At 28.5% G+C, this 21,406-nt stretch overlaps 1 protein-coding gene across 7 annotated transcripts; it reads right to left on the minus strand.

Annotated features, from left to right (window-relative positions):
• Positions 1-4,896: 4,896 nt before the first annotated feature.
• On the minus strand, positions 4,897-13,565 carry LOC137828197 (transducin family protein / WD-40 repeat family protein). Of its 7 annotated transcripts, none has more exons than XM_068634665.2 (10): positions 13,362-13,565; positions 12,849-12,915; positions 12,024-12,277; positions 10,935-11,529; positions 9,305-9,931; positions 8,463-8,903; positions 7,943-8,134; positions 7,480-7,536; positions 6,586-6,648; positions 4,897-5,403 (listed from the first exon to the last, which is right to left on the minus strand). In XM_068634665.2, the coding sequence occupies exons 1-10, from the start codon at positions 13,391-13,393 to the stop codon at positions 5,398-5,400; spliced, it is 2,334 nt and encodes a 777-aa protein (XP_068490766.1). In that variant the 5' UTR covers positions 13,394-13,565; the 3' UTR covers positions 4,897-5,397. The 7 variants fall into 7 exon arrangements, 6 of the variants coding, with proteins under 6 accessions (XP_068490766.1, XP_068490767.1, XP_068490765.1 ...); XR_016523217.1 differs by lacking the exon at positions 4,897-5,403 and adding an exon at positions 5,632-5,963 and having other exon boundaries at positions 8,528-8,903; XM_068634666.2 differs by lacking the exon at positions 4,897-5,403 and adding an exon at positions 5,632-5,963 and having other exon boundaries at positions 10,935-11,217.
• Between the last annotated feature and the right edge of the window lie 7,841 nt (positions 13,566-21,406).

Raw genomic sequence — 21,406 nt, forward strand, 5'->3', positions numbered from 1 at the left:
TGATGAAGCATGAAAATGGAAGCTACTAGACAATAACTTCTTTACAAAAGTTGGTAGCAATAAAATAATATGAAAATGGGAAATACTACTTGGTAGTTTTTTACAAGTTAGGTGAGTTCTATTCTATAAATAATTTAAAAGAGTAATTATGATTTTTTTTTCTGAAACTCAAAATGAAGTTTACTTTTATTCTTTAAATTTATTTTTTTAGTTGCTTAAGTTTAAAAATAAGTTTTTTATTTTTAATTTAATGTTGGAAATTAACAACAATTTAAAAGAAATATTTTAATTCTTTAAATGTAGTATTTAAAAAATTAATGGTACGTTTTGAAACTCGAGAAAAGAGAAGAGAGAGTACAGAGAAAACAAATTAAATGAAAATATTCATCTTTTAGATGATAAAAATGTAAGGTTAAAGAAATAGGTTATTAATATAAAAATGTATATATTAGTAAATCATTGATTGTATAGGATAATTATATATACGCCTTATGCATAAAAATAAATTAATAAAAATATAAGTATTTTTTAAAATATCTTGAAAATAAATTGAATTCATTTCATATTTTACAAACTAAAAATATTAGTCTATGGTATAGTGTTTTTGCATTACCATTAAGAACAAATGCGTTTTTAATTTGATTTTTTTTTTATCAAACGAATTTGATCTTTAAACTTAAAAAAAATGGAATTTAGGTTTATTTGATTTTAAAGATAGATTAAGTTTTTTTTTACTTTTTATATATCTCTTTTTAATTGCAACATATGTTGGTTTTAATTAATCTGAGTTTTCGAGTATATCATTTAATTTCTTTAACGGAGCTTAAAAGTTATATATAAACAAGGATATAAAGACCGAAAAGAAAGTCATTAATTATAAAATTATAGTCAATTATTGGTTAAAGAAAACTAAATTAACTTGAAATTATAAGGTGCATATTAGGTTTGACCAAAAGGAAAAAATTAAAAAAATAAGTTAATAATTTTTGTATTAAAAAAATATTTTGTAAACATAATTTAGAATGCAGAAACAGAAAGAAACGCGTTTTCTGCAAAACCTGCCTCTGAAATCTGTTACATGTAAGCTGTATCCCACAACAACAACTTCATATTCATAACTATTCTATTCAAACCTCTTTCCCTGCAACTGCAAATGCAACACTTATTTCATTATACTTTTTTATTTATTTTATCAACTATTTATTTTTGGAGAATGTTACTTTAACATCATCATATTTAAAGATACGGTTTACAATTATAATTTGGTGCAATTTAATTATTCTATTTTAGTAAAAAAAATATTATAATTGTAATATAATACAACATTCTCAATATATCAACATTTTTTAACTATTTTTTTCTTATTTTCGTTTGTCCTGTTAAAACCTTCCATGGTTAAGATTTCTTTTATTTCTCATACATTGTTTCACAATTACAACTCCATAATTCTTTTTCGTAATCCAATAATTTTAATTCAAAATAATGCTTATCTAAGCAAGTGCTTCATGAGTGTTTGATATCAACGTAATAATCTTTGCATTTTAAGAAGCTTTTTTATGATTACGTTTAGTTTAGTTCTTCGAGAAAATTATATGAAAATAAAATTTAAACACGATTTTTTTTTTTTGGGTTTAGTTTTAATTTAATATAAAATTTAGATTAAACTAAACTAATATTTTGTAGTATTATTTAAATTGATTTTAACTTTTTTTGTTAATATAAAATTGTTATTTTTTTAACAAATAATGGTTAAATAGTTTATAAAAAGTATTTTTATTCTTTTACAATTATTGTTATTATATACATAATTTAAAATTTATCTTATATTCATAAATAAATTTTATAACCTTATAATTAAAATTATAATATCATATTTTGATAAATATACATGTATTATAACCATTACACTACATTCATATTTAAATATAAATATATTTAATTCAGTTTATATATACATATTTAATTTACTGTATATATAATATAATATTTAAATTTAATAAAGAATTTTGATCGGTTTTTAATTAACTCTAAACAAGATGTAATTTTTTCTTGATTTTCAATTTTCTTTTAATATTTCTTATTTTTTTTAACATCCAATTAATCATCACAAGACATTATACGCTTTAAAAAAAATACATAAACACACGAAATATATGACATAGTGAATCCACATGACCTACCAAATACAATATTTGTTCACATTGCAGACTAAGTCATAAAATCTCTTTTCACTCTAACCACCTTATATGATCCTCATGTGAGTCCAATATTAGTTGAGTCATATTATCTCCTTTACAATCTCAAATTCAATACATATCCTAAACATATTAACATAGTATTTCCTCTCTAAAAAAATGTCTACAGCACACTACTTCTCATCTCATAATCTTAACCACATATATTTTTATTCATATACATTTCAACTTATTTTAAATAACAATAAATTTTAAATTTATCATTCATCACCTTATAATAACATTCCAGTATAATAGGTTGATAAAATATAAATGAAACATAAATAAATTTATCATTTAAAAATATTTAAAAATATGATTTTTCAAGGTTTAGATACATCTCCCTGGCCACGACTTTGTTTACTTATTGAATTAAGCACATGTCTATTAAGTAAACCTCTCAGGTTTTCAATTAAATGAATTTTGTTAATAAGATATTACTTAGCCAATAACTAAACTTTTCAAAATTTCAATTAAGTGAATTTTGTCCAAAAAAAAATTGCTCGACCAACGATTTTGAATAAATATTTTTTTTTGCACAATTTTATAATTTATCAAATTGATCAAAAAATTATTCTATTTTATTTTTTATACATTGAATAATTTATTTCTAAATAAGAGAATATGGAGTCAATTTGACTCTTCCATTATGCATTTTAACCACTAAACTAAACGCACAACTATCTCAATTAGAATTTCACTCACACAAACTATACCATTTATCATATCCATCATTTTCAACAACTCACATCTTATTCATATAATGACAAAAAGTAAGAAAAACACTTTCAATTTCCTAAAACAAAACCCAATCTGTAAAACTCAATATTGTTAGCAAGTAATATCCATAGTCCAGATCACGAATGGTGCAATAAAAAAATATAATTAACTTCCTTAGCATTTCAACTTTGTTCAATCAAGCTTAAATGTATCTTTGCCTCACAAATTTTACTGCAAAAATCATATCCTAAGCATGTGACTCTTCTCCTACTATCAATTTTATCAATAGAGCAAAAAGAATAAAAACTAATTTATGACTAGATAAAATTATTATAATTTTCATCAAGATCTATAATTTGGACTCATTTGTAGAAGAATGAAGTTATATCATAAAATATAAAGAAAAATTGTTATAAAGAGATTATATTTGATGTGAAATGAAGTATAATTAGTTAATTTTTTATATTTATAATTTTTTTTTAAACTTAAATATTCAAATATTCAAGTATAAGAGAGTGAAAATGTACTTTATATTGATATTTATATTTTTTCTTGTTTTAAAAATGAGTACTCATTTTTTTTGTATGTTTTAAATAAAATAACCTTTATTGTTTTTAAATAGAGATGTTCACTTCTTTCATGTTACTAAGTAAATTATATCTTTTATCTCAATGGTTAAAAAAATAAGGTAGTGAATGTAGATTTAAAAAATAAAGGACTTATAATACTATCATTTTATTAAAAAAAAATATAAGGTAGATGAATATCTATTTTAAACCTAGACTAAATATAAGTGTACTTTTTTTCTAAAATTAATGAATGTTCAGAAAAAGTAATGAAATTGAATAGTTAACTGTTTTAAAACAAATATTTACAAAAATATTTATGATAGAATAAAATTGGTGCAGTTTCCACACACAAAATGATAAATTAAAAGGCATGAAACATTGAAGATTAATAATAAAATATATTTCCAAGAATTTAACTAAAAGTACCAATGGATTTTTAAAAATACTAGACTTAATGTATTTTTTAATTCCTATAATAATATTTATACAAATTTAACTATACAATAATACATGAAAATCAAGATTGTTTTCAATCTTAATTATTATTTCAAATTAGACTTAAATATATTTGTAGTTCTATTAAAAAGCAAAGTTTTGATTTTGGTATTTATAAAATTATTTCTTTATTTTTTGTTTCCATAAAATTGGAAAATGTCACTTTTGATTTTTAGTATAACGTTACACTAATTAATACTTATTATAAAAAGTTAAACTATAATTTTTATTAATATATAATAGTGTTATAATATAATGTCCACATGATCCTTGCCAACCATTTATCTCTTACTGTTTTCTTTCAGCTATTGAATTGAAATAATCTATTGGTCTAAAATAATTATATTACTTCTAATAAAACTAGAGAACACAATAATAAAAATGATCAGTGACATACTTTTCTTTTTCTTTTCCTTGTTGCAAGAGGTGAAAACTAGATTTATTTTTAAAAAATCCTATATTCATTACCGTTATAAGTTGTAAAAATATAACAATAAAAAACATAAAGTAAACTTAAAAATCATGCAAATGATAGAAAATAAAAATCACTTACAAAGTTGTACGGGCTATCTTTTGAAAGAGCTTTAGAATCCAAATATTACGCAACAGTTGCTTGAAAATGGTGCCAAGACGAAACATGTTGAAGCACTGGATTCGGTTGCAGTAATAAAAGAAAGTGGAAAATAAAGAAGCTCTTGCAACAAGAAAAAAAAAAGCATGTGAGACTGATAGTTTCATTTTTCATTAGTGTGTTGTCAAATCTTTATTAATACTAATGTAATTATTTTAGAGCATTAAATGATGGAAATCTATGGACCAACAAGGGACAGGAAATAGCCCAAGATTCAATTTCAAGTTAGAGAAAAAAAACTCTTAAAACCCACAAAATAAATGTTATCTCTATTTATCTTAAAACATATATTAGAGATTTAAACTAATTAATTCAATTAATTATAGACACCAAACCAAAATTTACAAATTTTGCAAAGACTAAAAATATTAATTTTAATTTTTATAAACAAAAATTGTAACCAAAATCAATTATTTCAAATTATACCGTTAAAATCTTGAAGCCCACTGCGAGAGTAAAATATACAAAGTCAATTTACCTCCATTTTTTAAAAAGTGTATCCCCAGCTGACATTGATTTAAAAGGAATTTCAACAACCACATGTGGTGTTAACTTTCTTCATATCACATTTGTATTACCTGATAGTTAGTTCATACCTCGACCATTCGGCTAAGGCAACCGTTAGTATCAAACATCAGACAGTTTGGCCTTTCAACCAAATAAACCCTTTTGGGTCATCAGACCTTTCGACAAACCAGCCAATGAGTCACATCTTTGTCACGACCGATCGGCCTCTTGGCCCGCTAAGTTAAACCTGCAACGGGATTAATTACAAATAAAACCTGATTACTTCCTAGGACAATTAAAAGAATTGGGAATGGAGCTAAAATAATCCCTTTCAAAGGAAATATTTCATGACAATATAAATAAATGAATACTTAAAAGGAAGTAAATGTTTAAATCCTAAACTTGTAACCTAAACATAACTATCTGACTTGAATGTCGAAGTATTTTGTAATATCGAGAAGATGAGAGCAGATGAGAGCAAATGACCTGTAGACGTATAAAAAGACCTAGGATAGGAGATATCCGGCCTTGCAAGAACAACATCATCATACAACAACAAAAGGTTTTACAAACAGTGATATATGATCACTGCAACTATTGAATCATTACACATGCTTTTTATTCATTACAAGAACGCAAAAAACTATGGGCATGCTAGCTCCAAATTATGACTCTATGAAACACACTGTAACCTCTATACAACAAGTACAACATCGTACATCAAGCTCCCATACTGTGAAATGGACAAGGGCGCAAATCATCAGAATCATCCTTGTTGGCATGGCCACTAGATGCTAGTAAGTTGATCTACAAAAATAAAAATTTGAGAAAACTTATCTCCAGCTTAGTGAAGTTCAAACCGAATCTCCCATTCCTCTCATTTGGAATCTTCCAATGAGGAAGACATAATTAGAACGAATGTAAAGAAAAGCTTGTATTAATATATGGAAGTGAGTGTAAATTGAAAAATGAACATGGAAAAAAATAACATTTTACTATATTCCTGTGACAAAAAGAATGAAAGAAAAACTTAACTGTTATATTCATAATGTAGCCTTGTTACATTTGGATATAAAATGCATTTAACTTTTAAATATAGTAGAAGTACTTCTTATCAATTAATAATAAAGGTAACAAATGACTACAAAAACAATTTTTTTTAGAAAGATTATTATGTATGTAAAACATTTAGTTCTAGAAAATGAAACTTGGTCAGTTTAAAATCGCAATGTAGCATTCTTCTATTATTGTAGTCATTTCCTTCCCAGATTCAGATGCTCGTAAATAATGGATCCACCAACCTCAATTTCTTTTTTCTTCTTTTATATTCATACTCCAGACAAGAGAAAAAGAGAGAACGATGAACATATAATTGAGACTGTCGTGCTATAGAATAATGCATATAAGAAACAAGAAAATATGGTACAACCTTGACAATTTTAGACTTGGAGCCTGGCCGCATGTAAGCTGCTAACACGCTCATATTGAAATCCTGTATACAAACCATTTAAATTAAACAAGGAGAACTCAAATTACAGAAACATGTCGCTAATATTTGTGGGATCAGCGACAGTTTTAGTTCCAATCTAGTGAAGTATGAGAAACCTATCACAGGACGAAATAAAAAAATCAACGTGGTACTCTATCCTATTCATAATATCAAGGGAAAAAGAACAGAAATACATGATGCACAAGACATTAGTTTGTTCATAAAGATAAAATTATAAAATAATTGTTTCCTTCCTGAAGAGCATTTCCCAACTAGACAATCACCTTTAATCATGTTGAAGTTCACAATAAGAAGGCAAAAAATTATACGGGTTGTCACCAATCTCCACGTACTTTTGCACCATAAGTAATTTGCGAGTAGAAATTACTCAAAAATCAGCAATTTCAATTTTCATGCCGTGATCGGATTTTTAGAAAATGGTTGCATGAAAAACTCATGTCGAAGGGTCATACATATAGGTGGTTGTCACAATATAAGGAATCTTAAAATAGCTACCATGCCATAATAATTAATAAGCAACTGGAAGACATCTATAGTTAAGAAAACAAAAATCCACAAGAATAATGTAATTTTATATAAAAGCTACTTGAGATTTTGAAATTTTCACCCCGAAAACAATTAAGCAAAGTAGGAAAAAATTATGGAGAAAAAATGTTGTAAAAAACGAAAGAGAAAATTCATAAAATATCCAAAAAGTATAGAGTGGAATACATTATTTCACTATAAAAAGCCACACAGTGGTCGTTATAACCCCTTTAAGCCTTTTCTTTTTCCTTAAGAAAAGGCTGGGAAAAGCTTTCAAAAATAACTTACCCGGAAAGGATCACCCCTCAAAGACTGAACAAACACAGAACTTCCTAAGTTTCTTCCCTGCATACAAGTAAACGAGTAATCTTACCACAATGAAATGATAATTCAATAAAATGAAAACACGGTAATCAGATATTAGTTATTCGTGTTCCTTTTTTTGATGGCTTATGATACACTGCTTGTTTAATAGAAAAAAAATATATATGGGAGGGAATATAAACAGACAAGTAAGTTAGAGAAGTGTAGCTTCAAAAGATGGTCCAGCCCTATCATGTAAGTGCATGTTTGTAGTGGTTGATTTCAGATTTATTTTATTGTTTTGTCAGCTTTCTAAGGATCTTTTCAAAAGAGAAATAATTTTCTTAAAAAAGCTTTAGATGTCTATCCCTGTCTCCTGTAAATGTAAAACTCGCTAAACTCCATTTTGTTGATGTATAAAGAAAAAAATAATAGAAGAATGATTTACCTCGAGGGATATATCTCTCAGGCGCCTCCCTGTTTGAGCACAGCAAATACGGACGTGCTCGTCACAACTCCCACTTATGATGTAGTCTCTCCCATTCATGTAATAAGAACGGGTGTAATTTTGGGAACTTTCAGTGGGAGCTATATCAAAAACTAAGTGAAGCTTACCATCAACAGCCAGATATTGTCTAACCTGCAAAAACTCACAAGTCAGTCTGGACACAAAAAATGTGTTCTGGAGATAAAAAAAATTCAAATTGAAAGACTGACAAGTACTGAATCATTTTAAGTTGCTGTACTATATAGATAACAAGAATTTAATGGAAACTGTTCCTAGTTTTAGAGGTGAATCAGATTTCGCATTGTTGCAAGGCCTACTCTACTGAGCCATCAAGTAGTAACTAACTACTAACTAATCACATTACTGTATTGCCACTGACAATTCCTAAATAGATAACAAAAAATTGCACTTCAAATGCAGTCACCACCAGTAACTAATCACACTACTGAATGAAAATTACCTCATTATCAACCGCTGAAGCAAGAATATATTGATCATCTGGAGAAAAGCAAACCATCACATTACCTCTGGAGCTTGAAACTGTAAAGCATGGGTGTATTGGCTTTTGTCTCAAGTCCCACATCTTCACATCGTGATCAAATGATGAAGTGGCAAAAATTGATGGGGAATGATTAGCAAACTTGACTACATTAATATGCCCACGATGCATATCTGTGAACACTTGTAAACGTTTCCCACTGTTGATGTCATATAAAGCAACATTTCTTGAGTAACCACTTGCAAGAAATAGTTCATCCGTAGAGTTAACATGAACAGATGTCAACTGGTCAAATTCATCAAACGTAACACAACCAAAATTCCCATGTATGCCAGTAACTTTTCTTGGTATGTGGTGGATGTCATACAATTTCAAGGAACCATTGTCTGATCCTGCTATAAGCTGACATAAAATAAGAAGAAAATAAAGAATAAGAAATTTGACATACAATAAAAAGAAAATAAAGAATAAGAAAACTGACATCTAAATAAAAAAAATGTTGGAGTAAATTCTCTAAACCTAACAATGCAGAATGGAATACTTTAACTAAATCTTTACACCCATTGTGATAACCGTGACTAAATACCAATTATCCTTACAGGTGCCAAGGCTGCACTATCATTCTTGCAGAATACAGTATCTCTCTAGTTAAAAGTACTTTTGTCTCTAGAAGGCTATGTAAACAACACATTCTGTAAAATTTGATTAATTGCCAATATATGTTGCTTCCAGAACCACTGGAGAAGTTAATAACCATAATAAGTATAATCTACAAAATCAATTTTTATGCAATTAGCACATACCTTAGAGGGATATTTTTTGAGCCAACAGAGACCTAAAACACTATTCATTGCTCCAAGTGATGGAATATAACTAACAATATGTTCGTTCTCATGGTTGATGACAACTACTTCACCATCTAAAGTTCCAAAGACCATCAAACTTGAGTCAGATGGATGGTACTCAAACTGTCTTGGATGAAAGCCCTTGTCCAATTCACATCCTAATAGAGAAAGGGGATGCAAGAAAGGCCAAGTTGAGGACCCCAATTTAGCAGCTGAAAGAGACCTAGTATAAAAATATTGTGATTGTCCAGAGGGATATGATGTCCTATTCTTGGAAGAGTGCACCTTATTATGGCCTGATTTTATTTCTCTCTTTTGTAAGATACTTACAACGCTCTCTTTGTGCTTCCATTTATACGGAAGATATTCAAAGTATTGAGAAAATATTCCAGTAGCCCTTTCCTTGTCAATCTTTCTGATAGGCATATTATCTAAATTTTTCAGATTTGGCAATGAAGCAATCATGAACTCCCTGTAATGCTTCTCATAGCATATTGGTGATGCATGACGAGACATGTACTTCATAGAAACATCAGCAATAGGTTCCATAAAAGTGCCTTGCAATGAATCTTCTTCATCTTCATTCTGTAACGTGAAACACTAAAATTAAAGATCAAGAAGGACTAAGAAGCCACAACTTAGATAATGTGAACAGAAGAAACTTTACAGTAACATGAATCATTTCTATGCAATTCAATATCAAGCATTTCATTTATGCTTTCCTTAAACCATGCATATTATGATAATAGTCCAAATCCAACAAATAGAGTCATTTACTAAATTTTCAAAATACAGCATGCCTCGAAAACAATGTGGATATAGGCTAAACAGAAAGCCTACTTTTAATTAATATTACTATTTCAGTATCCAAGCCATATTCATTACCACAACCAAAAGCAATTCTAAACAATAGCTAAAGGAATACTAATGCAAGGTGACGCCATAACCTCACAGGCCTGAACTTCAAATGACCGCCAGTACTATAGAACCCAAACTATTATCTTTTTTTCACTAACTGATGGCAAAAAATTTACTATCACTTAAAATAACTAAAAACATATTAGAAAGGAAGAGAGATTTGTCACTGTTATTCTATTATTGAGACCACTATAATAACACTTTGTTTGGATAAATGGAAGAAAGAAATAAAATAGAGAAGGAGTCGAAAATATATTTTGTTTGGATGAATAGAAATGAAAAAGTAAAACAAAGACTTTTACCTCAGCTTGTGAGGACAAGTGGTAAACAGAGTGAAAAAATTAATAGTTTATATAAAATAACCTTTTATATAATTTTTTTATTTGACCAAACAATAATAATCTCAAATCTTTTACAAACATTTTATCCTATCTACGTATTTATTTTAAGTTTTTTAGAAAAAAACTACATTATAAACACTCATAAATAATAAAAGAAGACAGTGAGAAATTAAAGAAAAATAAAAATCCCTCCACAATGGGAGAGTATCACAATCCAATCCAGAGAAGTGACTATCTCATCCCTCTAATTCTTTCAACAATAATTCATCCAAAAGAAACAGAGTGTAAAGGAAATCTACTAGCAGGGAAAAAGTGGCCAAGTTGACTACCTCATGAAGAAGAGGCACTTCAGAACTCCACCCAGGAAAAACATCTGACAACCAGTATCTATCATGACGACTAGTAAAGTCAACTTCACTGTCATCTGACGAATCCTCAACCATGCTTTGAACATCATGATTTATAATTTCTTCATCCAAGGAATAAAAATTTCTTAGTGGATCTTCAGAATTAAAGTTGGGATCTGTCAGTTCAGTTGTACTGGTGAAGGGTTCACCAATAAAAGGAATTCTATCAAGCAGGCTAAAATCAGTAGTGTCATCAGACTTCCCACTGCATGAGATAAAAGATGTTCCAGCATCATTGCAATACTGCCAATATTGAAACCTTAATTCAATTAAAGAAGGAAGCTTAGAGAGAGCTGCAACAGTTGTCCAAAGATTTGTAATCCTTGTATCACACATTGAGAGACGCATTAGATTGGGCATACAATTAAAACAATCCTCCTGGAAACTGGTAAGGGAAGAACTGAAATCAAGATTTAGGGTATGCATATGCATGAACTCCCCCGTTAAGTTCAGCTTCCGGAAACGTGAGCACCTCAATGTCAAAACTTGGCATGCCAAACCTCTTTGTGAAATATCCCTAATGGTAACATCCAGCATAGTCATGAAAAAGAAAATATGAAACAAAAACCTATCACACCAGAAAATACAATCATGAAAAGCCAGTTCTCCCAATGATGAATTATCCATTCATGTTTTAGACTTTTAGGCAAACGTAAGCCAGATTGGTATATATCATTAATAGGAACAAAGCACCTCATGCAATTTATGCTAATTGGCTACTGTCAATGCAAAAGGTAATCCTGAGTGAGAAAAGAGCCAGTACCAGGATAATAATGTCAGACGAATTGATATAAAAAGACCTTGCAAGGTATTTTTCTAATCTCTTAAAAACCTAACTCCCATATTCAATAACATGAAGATTGTTGATGGTTTGGAATTGCCAGAATTTCAAAGGCAAGGAATTCCTAGTTACCCTTTCAAATTTGTTAAGAAGGTGAAAACAAAGTTAACAAACAATCAGAAATTGTGTCATTTATACAAAGATAATTCATCATAAATACCATAATATACCGTAAGAAGTCTTTTCCATATGACAGATCCTGTAGATGGACTACTCGAAGCTTTTTATTGACAGCACGCATCAATGATAATGCATATTCTCCATTTAATACACACGATGATTCATTACGTACATCAACAGCTTCTATTTCAGAAGCATCAAAGTTCATGCACAAGTTAAGAAGTGGAGCAATATCAACATCCTTTAGGTCATCAATTAAAATCTCCAGCTTGCACAGCTCATGATTGGACTTTTTTACCTCAGCCTGTTTGATCATGGTGGGGTTTAGATTCTTATCCCCGTAATAAATAGAAAATTTAATACATTCACTGCTCCCTACTCAGGGAGATTAAACACAGAGAGAAATGGAGTAACAAATATACACACTGCTGTATATAAAGGGTTGACTCAAGTGAAAAGATTAGTAACTGAAAGAATATAGAACTACAAATTTGGACCACTTATGGCATGTTTGGAATTGAATTGGGTTAAACATAACCAACTTAATTTTAAAAGTAACAGCCTTGATGATTTTACTTTAGTACCTTGGAATGTGTGACTTTCACGTTGAACAGAGGTTTAAGGGAAATCTAAACATACTAATAACCTTACATGGATGATCAATATTATAAGTTAATTGATGATCTCATTACCAGTCAAAAAAGTTATATGCATTTTTCTTTTAATCTAACCTGTTCAAATAAGATTTAGTATGGTCTATGTTGATGTACTAACCAGGACAACAGCAAAGCTGCATATATTTGAATGTAAAAAAAATGGTGAAAATGCTTCCAGTGATGTAGCAGTAAATTTTGTGATTGAAAATGACAACTGACCTTGAAAAGACTTGACAAAATAGAAGAATTAGGCAAAACACCCTGTCTCCTGCAAGAATCAATATACCTAGAACCAAAATCAATATTAGCTAATTAGAATGAATCAACAGCACAGAGAAACCATCAAAAAGAGTAAACAGTGACTTCACTCGCAATTGCGAAAACTATCAATGAATTTAAGCAAGAAGCGCGAAACAAATTACTAGCAAGTTTGCCATTGCTCATATTTTCTCTTTACAGCCCAAATATTTTTATTCGATAAGACAATGCAAAGGGAGAAGGAATGATTATTCAGTGCATTAAACAATACAACCGAAAATAGCGAATTCTTTTGAGAACATGAAGTTCCTGATTTCACCTAGCAACGACCAATTCAATGGAAATTAAGAGCGAAGTACTGAAACTAACCAGCAGCCACATTGTACATAACCAATAGAAATCCGAAAATAACAAACGATTGAAGAAGACAAACACCAAAATCAGAACGCATTTTGTTGAGTTGATGAAGTGTACCTGTCTTCCAAGGTCTGGATGTCGACGGTCATGGTGATCGCACAGCACAAAGTGATTGGAGAATATGGAGATCAAAGCTTATGGAATCCGAAGCGGAAACCCAAAATTTACAAACCAAAATAGATTAGAGTATGTATGTCACAATGCAAACCACGCTCTGATTCAAACAGTTATCTCTTTTCTATCTTTCTTACTTTTTATTTTTATTTTTTAAGATTCTCTTATGGTCCTAATGGCTATCGATTCTGGGCATTCAATTCTGCACCCCGTGATTTCAAACCGCACCCCTATTAATTAAAATTTCAATTTTACTCTTTAAAATTTGTATTCTAAAACGTAACTAATATATCATTTATGAATTTAATTTTTTTTAATCTGCTTAATATAAAATTAATTTTTTTAATACAAAAGTACTTTTTTAATGGTAACAATATTCAAACAATACAAGAGCATAATACGTTTGTCATAAAACATGGAAATGCGTCATATATTAATGATTAAAAGTTTTTATATAATATATTTTCTAATTTTAAAATGTTAAACTTAAGTATATAAAGCACTTAAGTTTATATATTCACTCATGGATTGCTTAATGTAAAAGGATTTCAAATTGCACAAGAAATCCAAACCAAAGACTCGTATAAACACAAGGGAAAATGAGAATAAGGAGATCTAAGAAGAAGTTCCGGGGGTGCAGAAAGATAGTGTCAAAGATAAGGTATCAACGGTGAGTCCATGTAGGCCCAATATTGAAGAATGTTATCAAAAAATGGCAAAGACTTCCTACACCCAACATTTTTTATCTGCACCCAACAAAATTTTCAAATTTCGAAAATGCTCTTTATTCCAGAAATGAAAATCTGAAATTGAAAATAATACATTACGAAAAAGTAGATCCAGAAAAGATTATTGTGTTCGAAAATAAAAATCTGGAACAAAAATCAAAATTTCATTCCATATAAGAAAATCTAGATTTGAAAATAATACATTTTGAAAAAATAAATCCAAAAGAGATTATTATATTCTGGAAAAGGGGTCCAGAATGTATTTTTATATGTACCCATTTTTTAAGGACATTTTCGTCTTTTCTTCTAAAATTGGGTGCAGTGATGTGATGCAGGAAGTAATTGCCAAAAAAATACCTTAAGCCCAATTATAAATGGAGACACATCATTCGCATTAACTAACAGTATTTATCTTTTAGATAAAATTATGATTTTCTAGTGGTATAAAATTGTGTTTAAATACATGTTTGGTGCCTTCTAAATGGTAATCCAAACACACTTTAAATCAATTAATGTCATATTTAGGAATAAAAACCAGAAGGACGAGACCGATTTAAAAGAGATTTAGAGAAAGAAAAATTAAAGATTTCAATTATATTTTCATTAGTTGGAAAAACATGCGTAAAATATATTTATTTTAAAAAATCAAGTATATATAATTTTAAATGTACAACGTAGTAAACTAATAACCATATTTTAATTCAAAAACAGAATAAGAATTTCGAGAACGAATTTTTAGTTTTGGAAAACATAGAGCTTTAATTTTACTACTAGTCACTAAAGTAACTTACTTCATATTTTTAATAATTATAGGAGATGAGAATGTGACACACGTAGTATATCAAATGAGAAGAGTTTTATTGTGACATGATGAAAAAAATTAACCTCAGATTAGTGAATCTTATAAATAGGATAAGATTACAATGTTTTTGTTTGTTAAAAAAAAAAGACATGGTAAAGTCAATTTTAAAGGGCTAGATTTCAAATACAGAGGTTGTTTGTCTTTTTGAAGTCCTATATAATCATTAAATAACTTTTACTTCAACTTTTATATGTTTTTTATCTTCTAATTTTGCCTTCTCGTACAAATACCATATTACTTTGTACTTTTTTTCATCAAAGTCAGATTAGAGTCAGACATGTATCTATATATGGATTCAATATTTAATTAACATATCTAATTATATTTTTTTGTCTATTTTAATTTACACTGGTTATTATGAGAAGAAAAAGTTCCCAACGAGAGAGAAAAAGAGGTGATTAGGGTTTTGGAAAATATTTGGAAATTGATAAAAGAAATTGAATCTCGTTAATTGCTTAAAACAAATTTGTATGCATATTTTATTTTGATTCTTATTTTTCACATTTTACAAGTTACATAATGATATTATAAAAATTCATTATATCTCATAAAATATTATTTAATGTCTCTTTAAACTCTCTGGTATCTCAACTCACATGCTTTATATACTTATTAAAATCTTCGTAGTCATTTAAGGATCGGATAATGTCGTGAAGTTTTCTCTTCTCTTTATGATCGATCAACTTTATAAATCTCAATTTACATTGAAATCATCTCATTTCCACCTTAAAATTATTAAGATTAATTTTTTGTAAAAACCGTTATCAAAACCGGTCCAATTAGACGGTGATAAAAAAATTCATAGTTTCATATCCTCGTTTTTATTTTATTTTACATTACTCATATAGAATAGTGAAGATAATTTATTAAAATAAAAATATAATTTTAAAAAATATGTATGTGTACAAACTGGTCTCTCTTGAACTAGTTATTTTAACATACATGAAAGATCTAATTCTAACAACTGTTTGTTCCACAAATTAAAATGGATACATGAAAGAGATGATTTCTGAGTGAAGGGAGTGTAAATATGTGGTAAAATTGAAACGAAAATGAAGAGGAAAGAAGGTGACAGTTTGAGACAGAGAATGTCCCAAAACATTTGTAAAAGTATTTTAATTTGGTATTTTTAGTTAAAAGTGTTACAAGGAATCCATTTAATGTTTCAGCCGTACACCACTTATCTGAGTAAGTTACCACATAGAGAAACCTCTTAACAATTGTTACATAAATATCTGTGTGTAGAAACAATATCTAAAAAGCAAAGTAAGGTGCAAAAATATCAAGATATCTATCATGCTTTTATCTCCCCTAGCTAGCCATCATTGAATGTGAGATTAAAAGTTCAAAATAGAAATACGAAAATGTGTGTCACACAAAAACCCAACCACGTTGGTCCCTCACTTTGGTCATGCAGCAGACTTGACAGCTACACAACTTGGAAAAAATAAGAAAAAGAGAGAAGAAAAAGTTGACCACACCCTCTCACTTTTTAATGGGATCTTTTCTTCTTCCTCTTCTTCCAAGACTAGCCCACCACCCATCAAGAAGATCACCCTCTTTATTGCCAAACCATGCTTTCACACCAAAACAAAACTCACCATGCAACCAAAATACACTATTTTTTATTATCCTTCTATCAAACACAATGCATATCAAGACCTCATGTTTAAATACAGGAAAAAGACATCAAATATAACATGGGCCCAAGGCCCAAAAACCAGTCCTGAAGAAAAACTAGCAGACATTTCACACTCAATACACTTTAACTACTAATGAAAAAAAAAACTAGAAACAACATACATAATCACAAATCAATGCAAGAAAATAAACAACACAAATTTAACGTGATTCGGTTGCCAACTACAACCTACACTCATACGGACAACTATTAGATTTTATATCCGTCATGTTGCGCACTAATTACAATTACAATAATCTCTTTAAATAGAAATTACAAAGAGACATAATGATTAAGCCTACTCACTAAACATAGTATCTAGTCAGTCAAACTCAATTGGTCTTAGTTTCATACATAACAACTAAGTTCTTGTTTCAACCTTCAATTGGGAATACAAGTTAAGTGACACTAATTTTTTCGATCATCATTAGAAAACCATACAATCAAATTAATGGCATGCCTATTTCAAAATCTCAAGTTATTGGATTTATAGATTTATTTTCTTCTCTATATATATATAATGTTACGTTTTAATAATTTAATATTGTTTAAAATTTGAGATTAAGAATACTTTAAATATTTTTTTCTTTAATCTTCTCTTAAACGCCATTATATTTTTCTTTTAAGTTGCAGGTGTTGTGGAGAGTAAAGAGGAAGGTTGCTGGCAAGACGAAAGAATTATAGCATATGGTTTTGGGACCCAAATGGAAGACTCTCTGCTTTAACGTTCCGGCTGAATCTTAAATTATTACGCTACTCTGATACATAGCACACTGCACAATAGAAGAAGCACAACAAGGATTATTCCTTTTACTATTCTAGTCAAAACCAACAAACACAGTTGCAACAAGATGGGAAAGAATATTTCAACATGGGACTCAGAAAGAACTCACTAACATGCATCACTTCCAAAAAATAAAAATTAAGTGTAACCATGTGGAAACTAGTACTAGACTCAGAAATCTACCTCCAGAAAAAATCCCCATTAATTAACCATCTTAGACCCTGTTATAAAGACACCAACATACCCATTGAATTCACAACTCACGTGCATTTCTCCTCATGATTTACCAACACAATGATTGTTTATGCCTAACATAACATGTAGTGTAATTAAACCATTATAAACTATTACGAAGTGAACTTTAAATTTAATTAAAAACCATAAAATCAGTTCATAAGATGAAGTTTGCACCCATTAGTGGTCTGATAAAACCAACAAACACTCATTAGAATATGCTCGAAATGACTCTGATACCATATTACAAAGTATACTTTAAATCTAATTCAACCTCATAAAACTGACTTATGGAATGAGATTTGCACTTACTTATATACAATGAAATGTCCTAATCGTTAATCGATGTGGAATCTCCAACATAAACGTCACATATCTGTGACGAATTGTAACACTTTTTTATTCATAACAAATGTGTAACTTGCATTGCATTGCATGTATGATATATGTGAGGAATTGTAATTATTTTGAGAAGTAAATTAATGGGCAACAATGGTGGTTGAAGGCTGAGTATATGATGTTATGGTGAGAAAGTGAGGAGAGTTAGCTTTGAATTAATTATAAAGCATAAGATGTTGCATTGTAGTTGTGGTAGATAGTTATTTAAGTGAGAATTTGAAGAAGTGTTTGAAAGTGAATAAAGTTATGTGCCTAAGCTGGCCTCACTGGGATCACTTATGGGTTATGTGGGTTGTAATTGACAGTGACAATGTGAGTGAGAGGGTTCTAATTAAAATAAGGTTATGAGGAAAGTGGGAAGTATTAATGCAGCTTTAAAAGCAGAAGGGTGCAACATCAAATCCAAGTGAAGGGGGAATGGAAAAAAGAAAAATGTTATGTTTCTTCTACTTTTTGAAAGCTATAAACAAAAATATATAGAAGATGAAGAAGGAAAAGGTTGTTGGGAAGAGAATGCCTTTGTCGATAAGGAACAACAATTTTGTCTACTGCATAAATCAAAATCGCAATCATTTTATTTAGTTGCAAGCCCCCACAAGCGCTTTATAATACTGCAACTTTCAACATTATGCCAACGTCATACTCAATTACTATATACTCTGCATTTCCAACATTTTAAACATACCCTATCTCAATTTTCCTTATATACAAAAATCACCATTTAATCATTACCTATCAAATCTTATTAACTAAAAAGGAACAGAAAAAAAATTAATTAGAGTTGTTTATTTTATATTTAGTTGGATATAATTTTCTTCAACCCGTCCCAATAACTAGAATAAAAAAATAGTATAATAATGTTTCTACCTGCTCAAGTAAGTTGAAATAATATGATTAGTATCTATCAGTACATTAGGGTATTGTTCAGTTTAGATCTTCAAGTTTTATCATGATTTTGACGTTTTGGATCTCAAATAAGTTAAAAAAATATATTTAAGCTATTTTTAATTTAAATTTTAAAGTGATGTCAGACTAATTAGATTAACTCAATCTTATAAAATTAACTTGTAATATAAAATTTGTAGTTATTTATATATTGTTAGAGATGAAATTTGTATTTATCTATGTATAGTTAGAAGATCAACTAAAAATAAAACATATAATAATATATAAGTAGATGTAAACCTTACTTTATAAATTTATTTTATAATATTAAATTAGACTTAAAAATTCACTGCTTAATATATCATGATGGAACAAATTCTGACTAAAATAGACTTTAAATATATCTCAACCTTATATAATATAAAAGTAATTAATTTTTATTATCCTCTCAATATGATAAAACACTTATTACTTAAACATTTAAACACTATTTTTCGTGTTTGAAAATTAATTTGAGCATGACATGTTATACTTTTTGCATATTGTATTTTTTAAAATAAATATTATTAAATCAGTCCGTATATTCAAAACACACTTTTCTTATATCTTGTCTGTATATAACGCATTTTTAATATTATCTCATACATATCATGCATTTCTTAATTTAGTCCAGTACATATAACGCATTATTGTTAGCTTAATCTCATAATTAATTTAATTCTCACATGTAAAATATAAAATTAAAATATACTATAAATATAACAACCATGATAAAACTAAAACACTAACTTTATATATATATATATATATATATATATATATATATATTATTAGATGATAAACATTATATCATATAGTATTTTAAAATTTCAGTTGTAATATTTTATTTAATTATAACTAAACTACTATATCAATATCAATTGTAACTATCAGTTTCTGTTATTTTTTTATTTTTTTATTTTTTTATGTATTATATAAATATAGTACTTGTTAGTAACAATTTTTAATTAATAAAATATATTATTTTTTTCCCTTTTTCTCTACTTTCTCTAGATGAGGTATATATAACTAAATGATATGATTAACCTATAAAACACTTGTTCATTAATGAAATTTCTTAATTGTGTTCCGTTAACAAAGTAGCTAAGGGTTCCAATAGTTTCTGTTTTTGGGTGATGGGGAATCATAACTAATATATTTAATTAAACTAACTGGTCCTACCACTGAAGGGAAGTAGTAGAAAAGATTTCAAAATCCAAAACTGAATCTCAACTCAGAAACCACATACAGAATATCCTAATTCAACATACACAACAACACCATAGTCCCCTCATGAGTTTTGTTTGTTTTGAATTTGTGTCAACATAAAAATTGGAGTAATAGTTCAAGAACAATTTTCATTAATCACAATCAATTGTTGTTTCATAGTCATATTCAACACTACAATGTCAAAATCATTACCGTTGCTGAAATAAAAGTTACTTTTAAAAACTTTGTTTCTTCAAAAGAGCGCAACGAAGAATATATATAAAAAAATGGTAAATGTTAAACTGAGTCAAACAGTGGTTTTTAGGGAATAAAAAATAGGTGAATTTTGTGTGTGTATGCATATTTTAGTTTTAGGTTTTGGGAATGCGAAGATTTTGGTGAGGCTCTGATTAGTTGGATGCACCGAAAAAAGCATAAAGTTGAAACGCGTTTATTGGGCCCCAACGCCATAGAAAACAATGCTTAATTGTTGATTGTTCTTGTGTTTTGATGTTTTCCATGCCATAAATCTCTGTTCACATTTCAAACTCTACCAATACGTGCTGTCTTTCATTTTTAATTTCAAAAGCAGTTTTTAGTTTGAAAATATATGATTGTTTAAATAGTTGGTGGATATATATATATAGAACAGAGTGTATAAAATATTGTTTTTTCAAATATGTTTATGCATTTAAAATTATAAAACAAATAACAAAAAACAACCTTATCTATTGTTCTTTCTCTTTTCTTTATTTGGATAAAGTCTTGGTTCAAACTTCTATTGTTTAAGTCAGATTTTGGGGATTTGATGCTCTGTTTTTAATCCATTTTTTTCTTAATCTTACAAAATATCTTCTACCCACAAAACTACTACAACCATGTGAATAACTTTTAACAATTTCATTATACTTCACATGTTTAACTGGATTTCAAGTTTTTTTTTCACTAAAAAACTTATTTAACTTTTATTAATAGTATCTGGAAGGTAAGTTCACTCATTAACTTTATTAATAGTGTTTGATAAGTAAGTTTTCTTATTAGCTTTTAGTATTTTTTTTAACTTTATTTAAAATATTGTATTATGGTTTATTTATTTATTTTTTATCATTAAACTATTTATTAATTTTTTTTATATGAGGTAAAATTTATTGCATCTTTATTTTCTTT

The sequence above is a fragment of the Phaseolus vulgaris genome, chromosome 7 (assembly GCF_051622355.1).
Source record: "Phaseolus vulgaris cultivar YP4 chromosome 7, ASM5162235v1, whole genome shotgun sequence".
Lineage (NCBI taxonomy): Eukaryota > Viridiplantae > Streptophyta > Magnoliopsida > Fabales > Fabaceae > Phaseolus > Phaseolus vulgaris.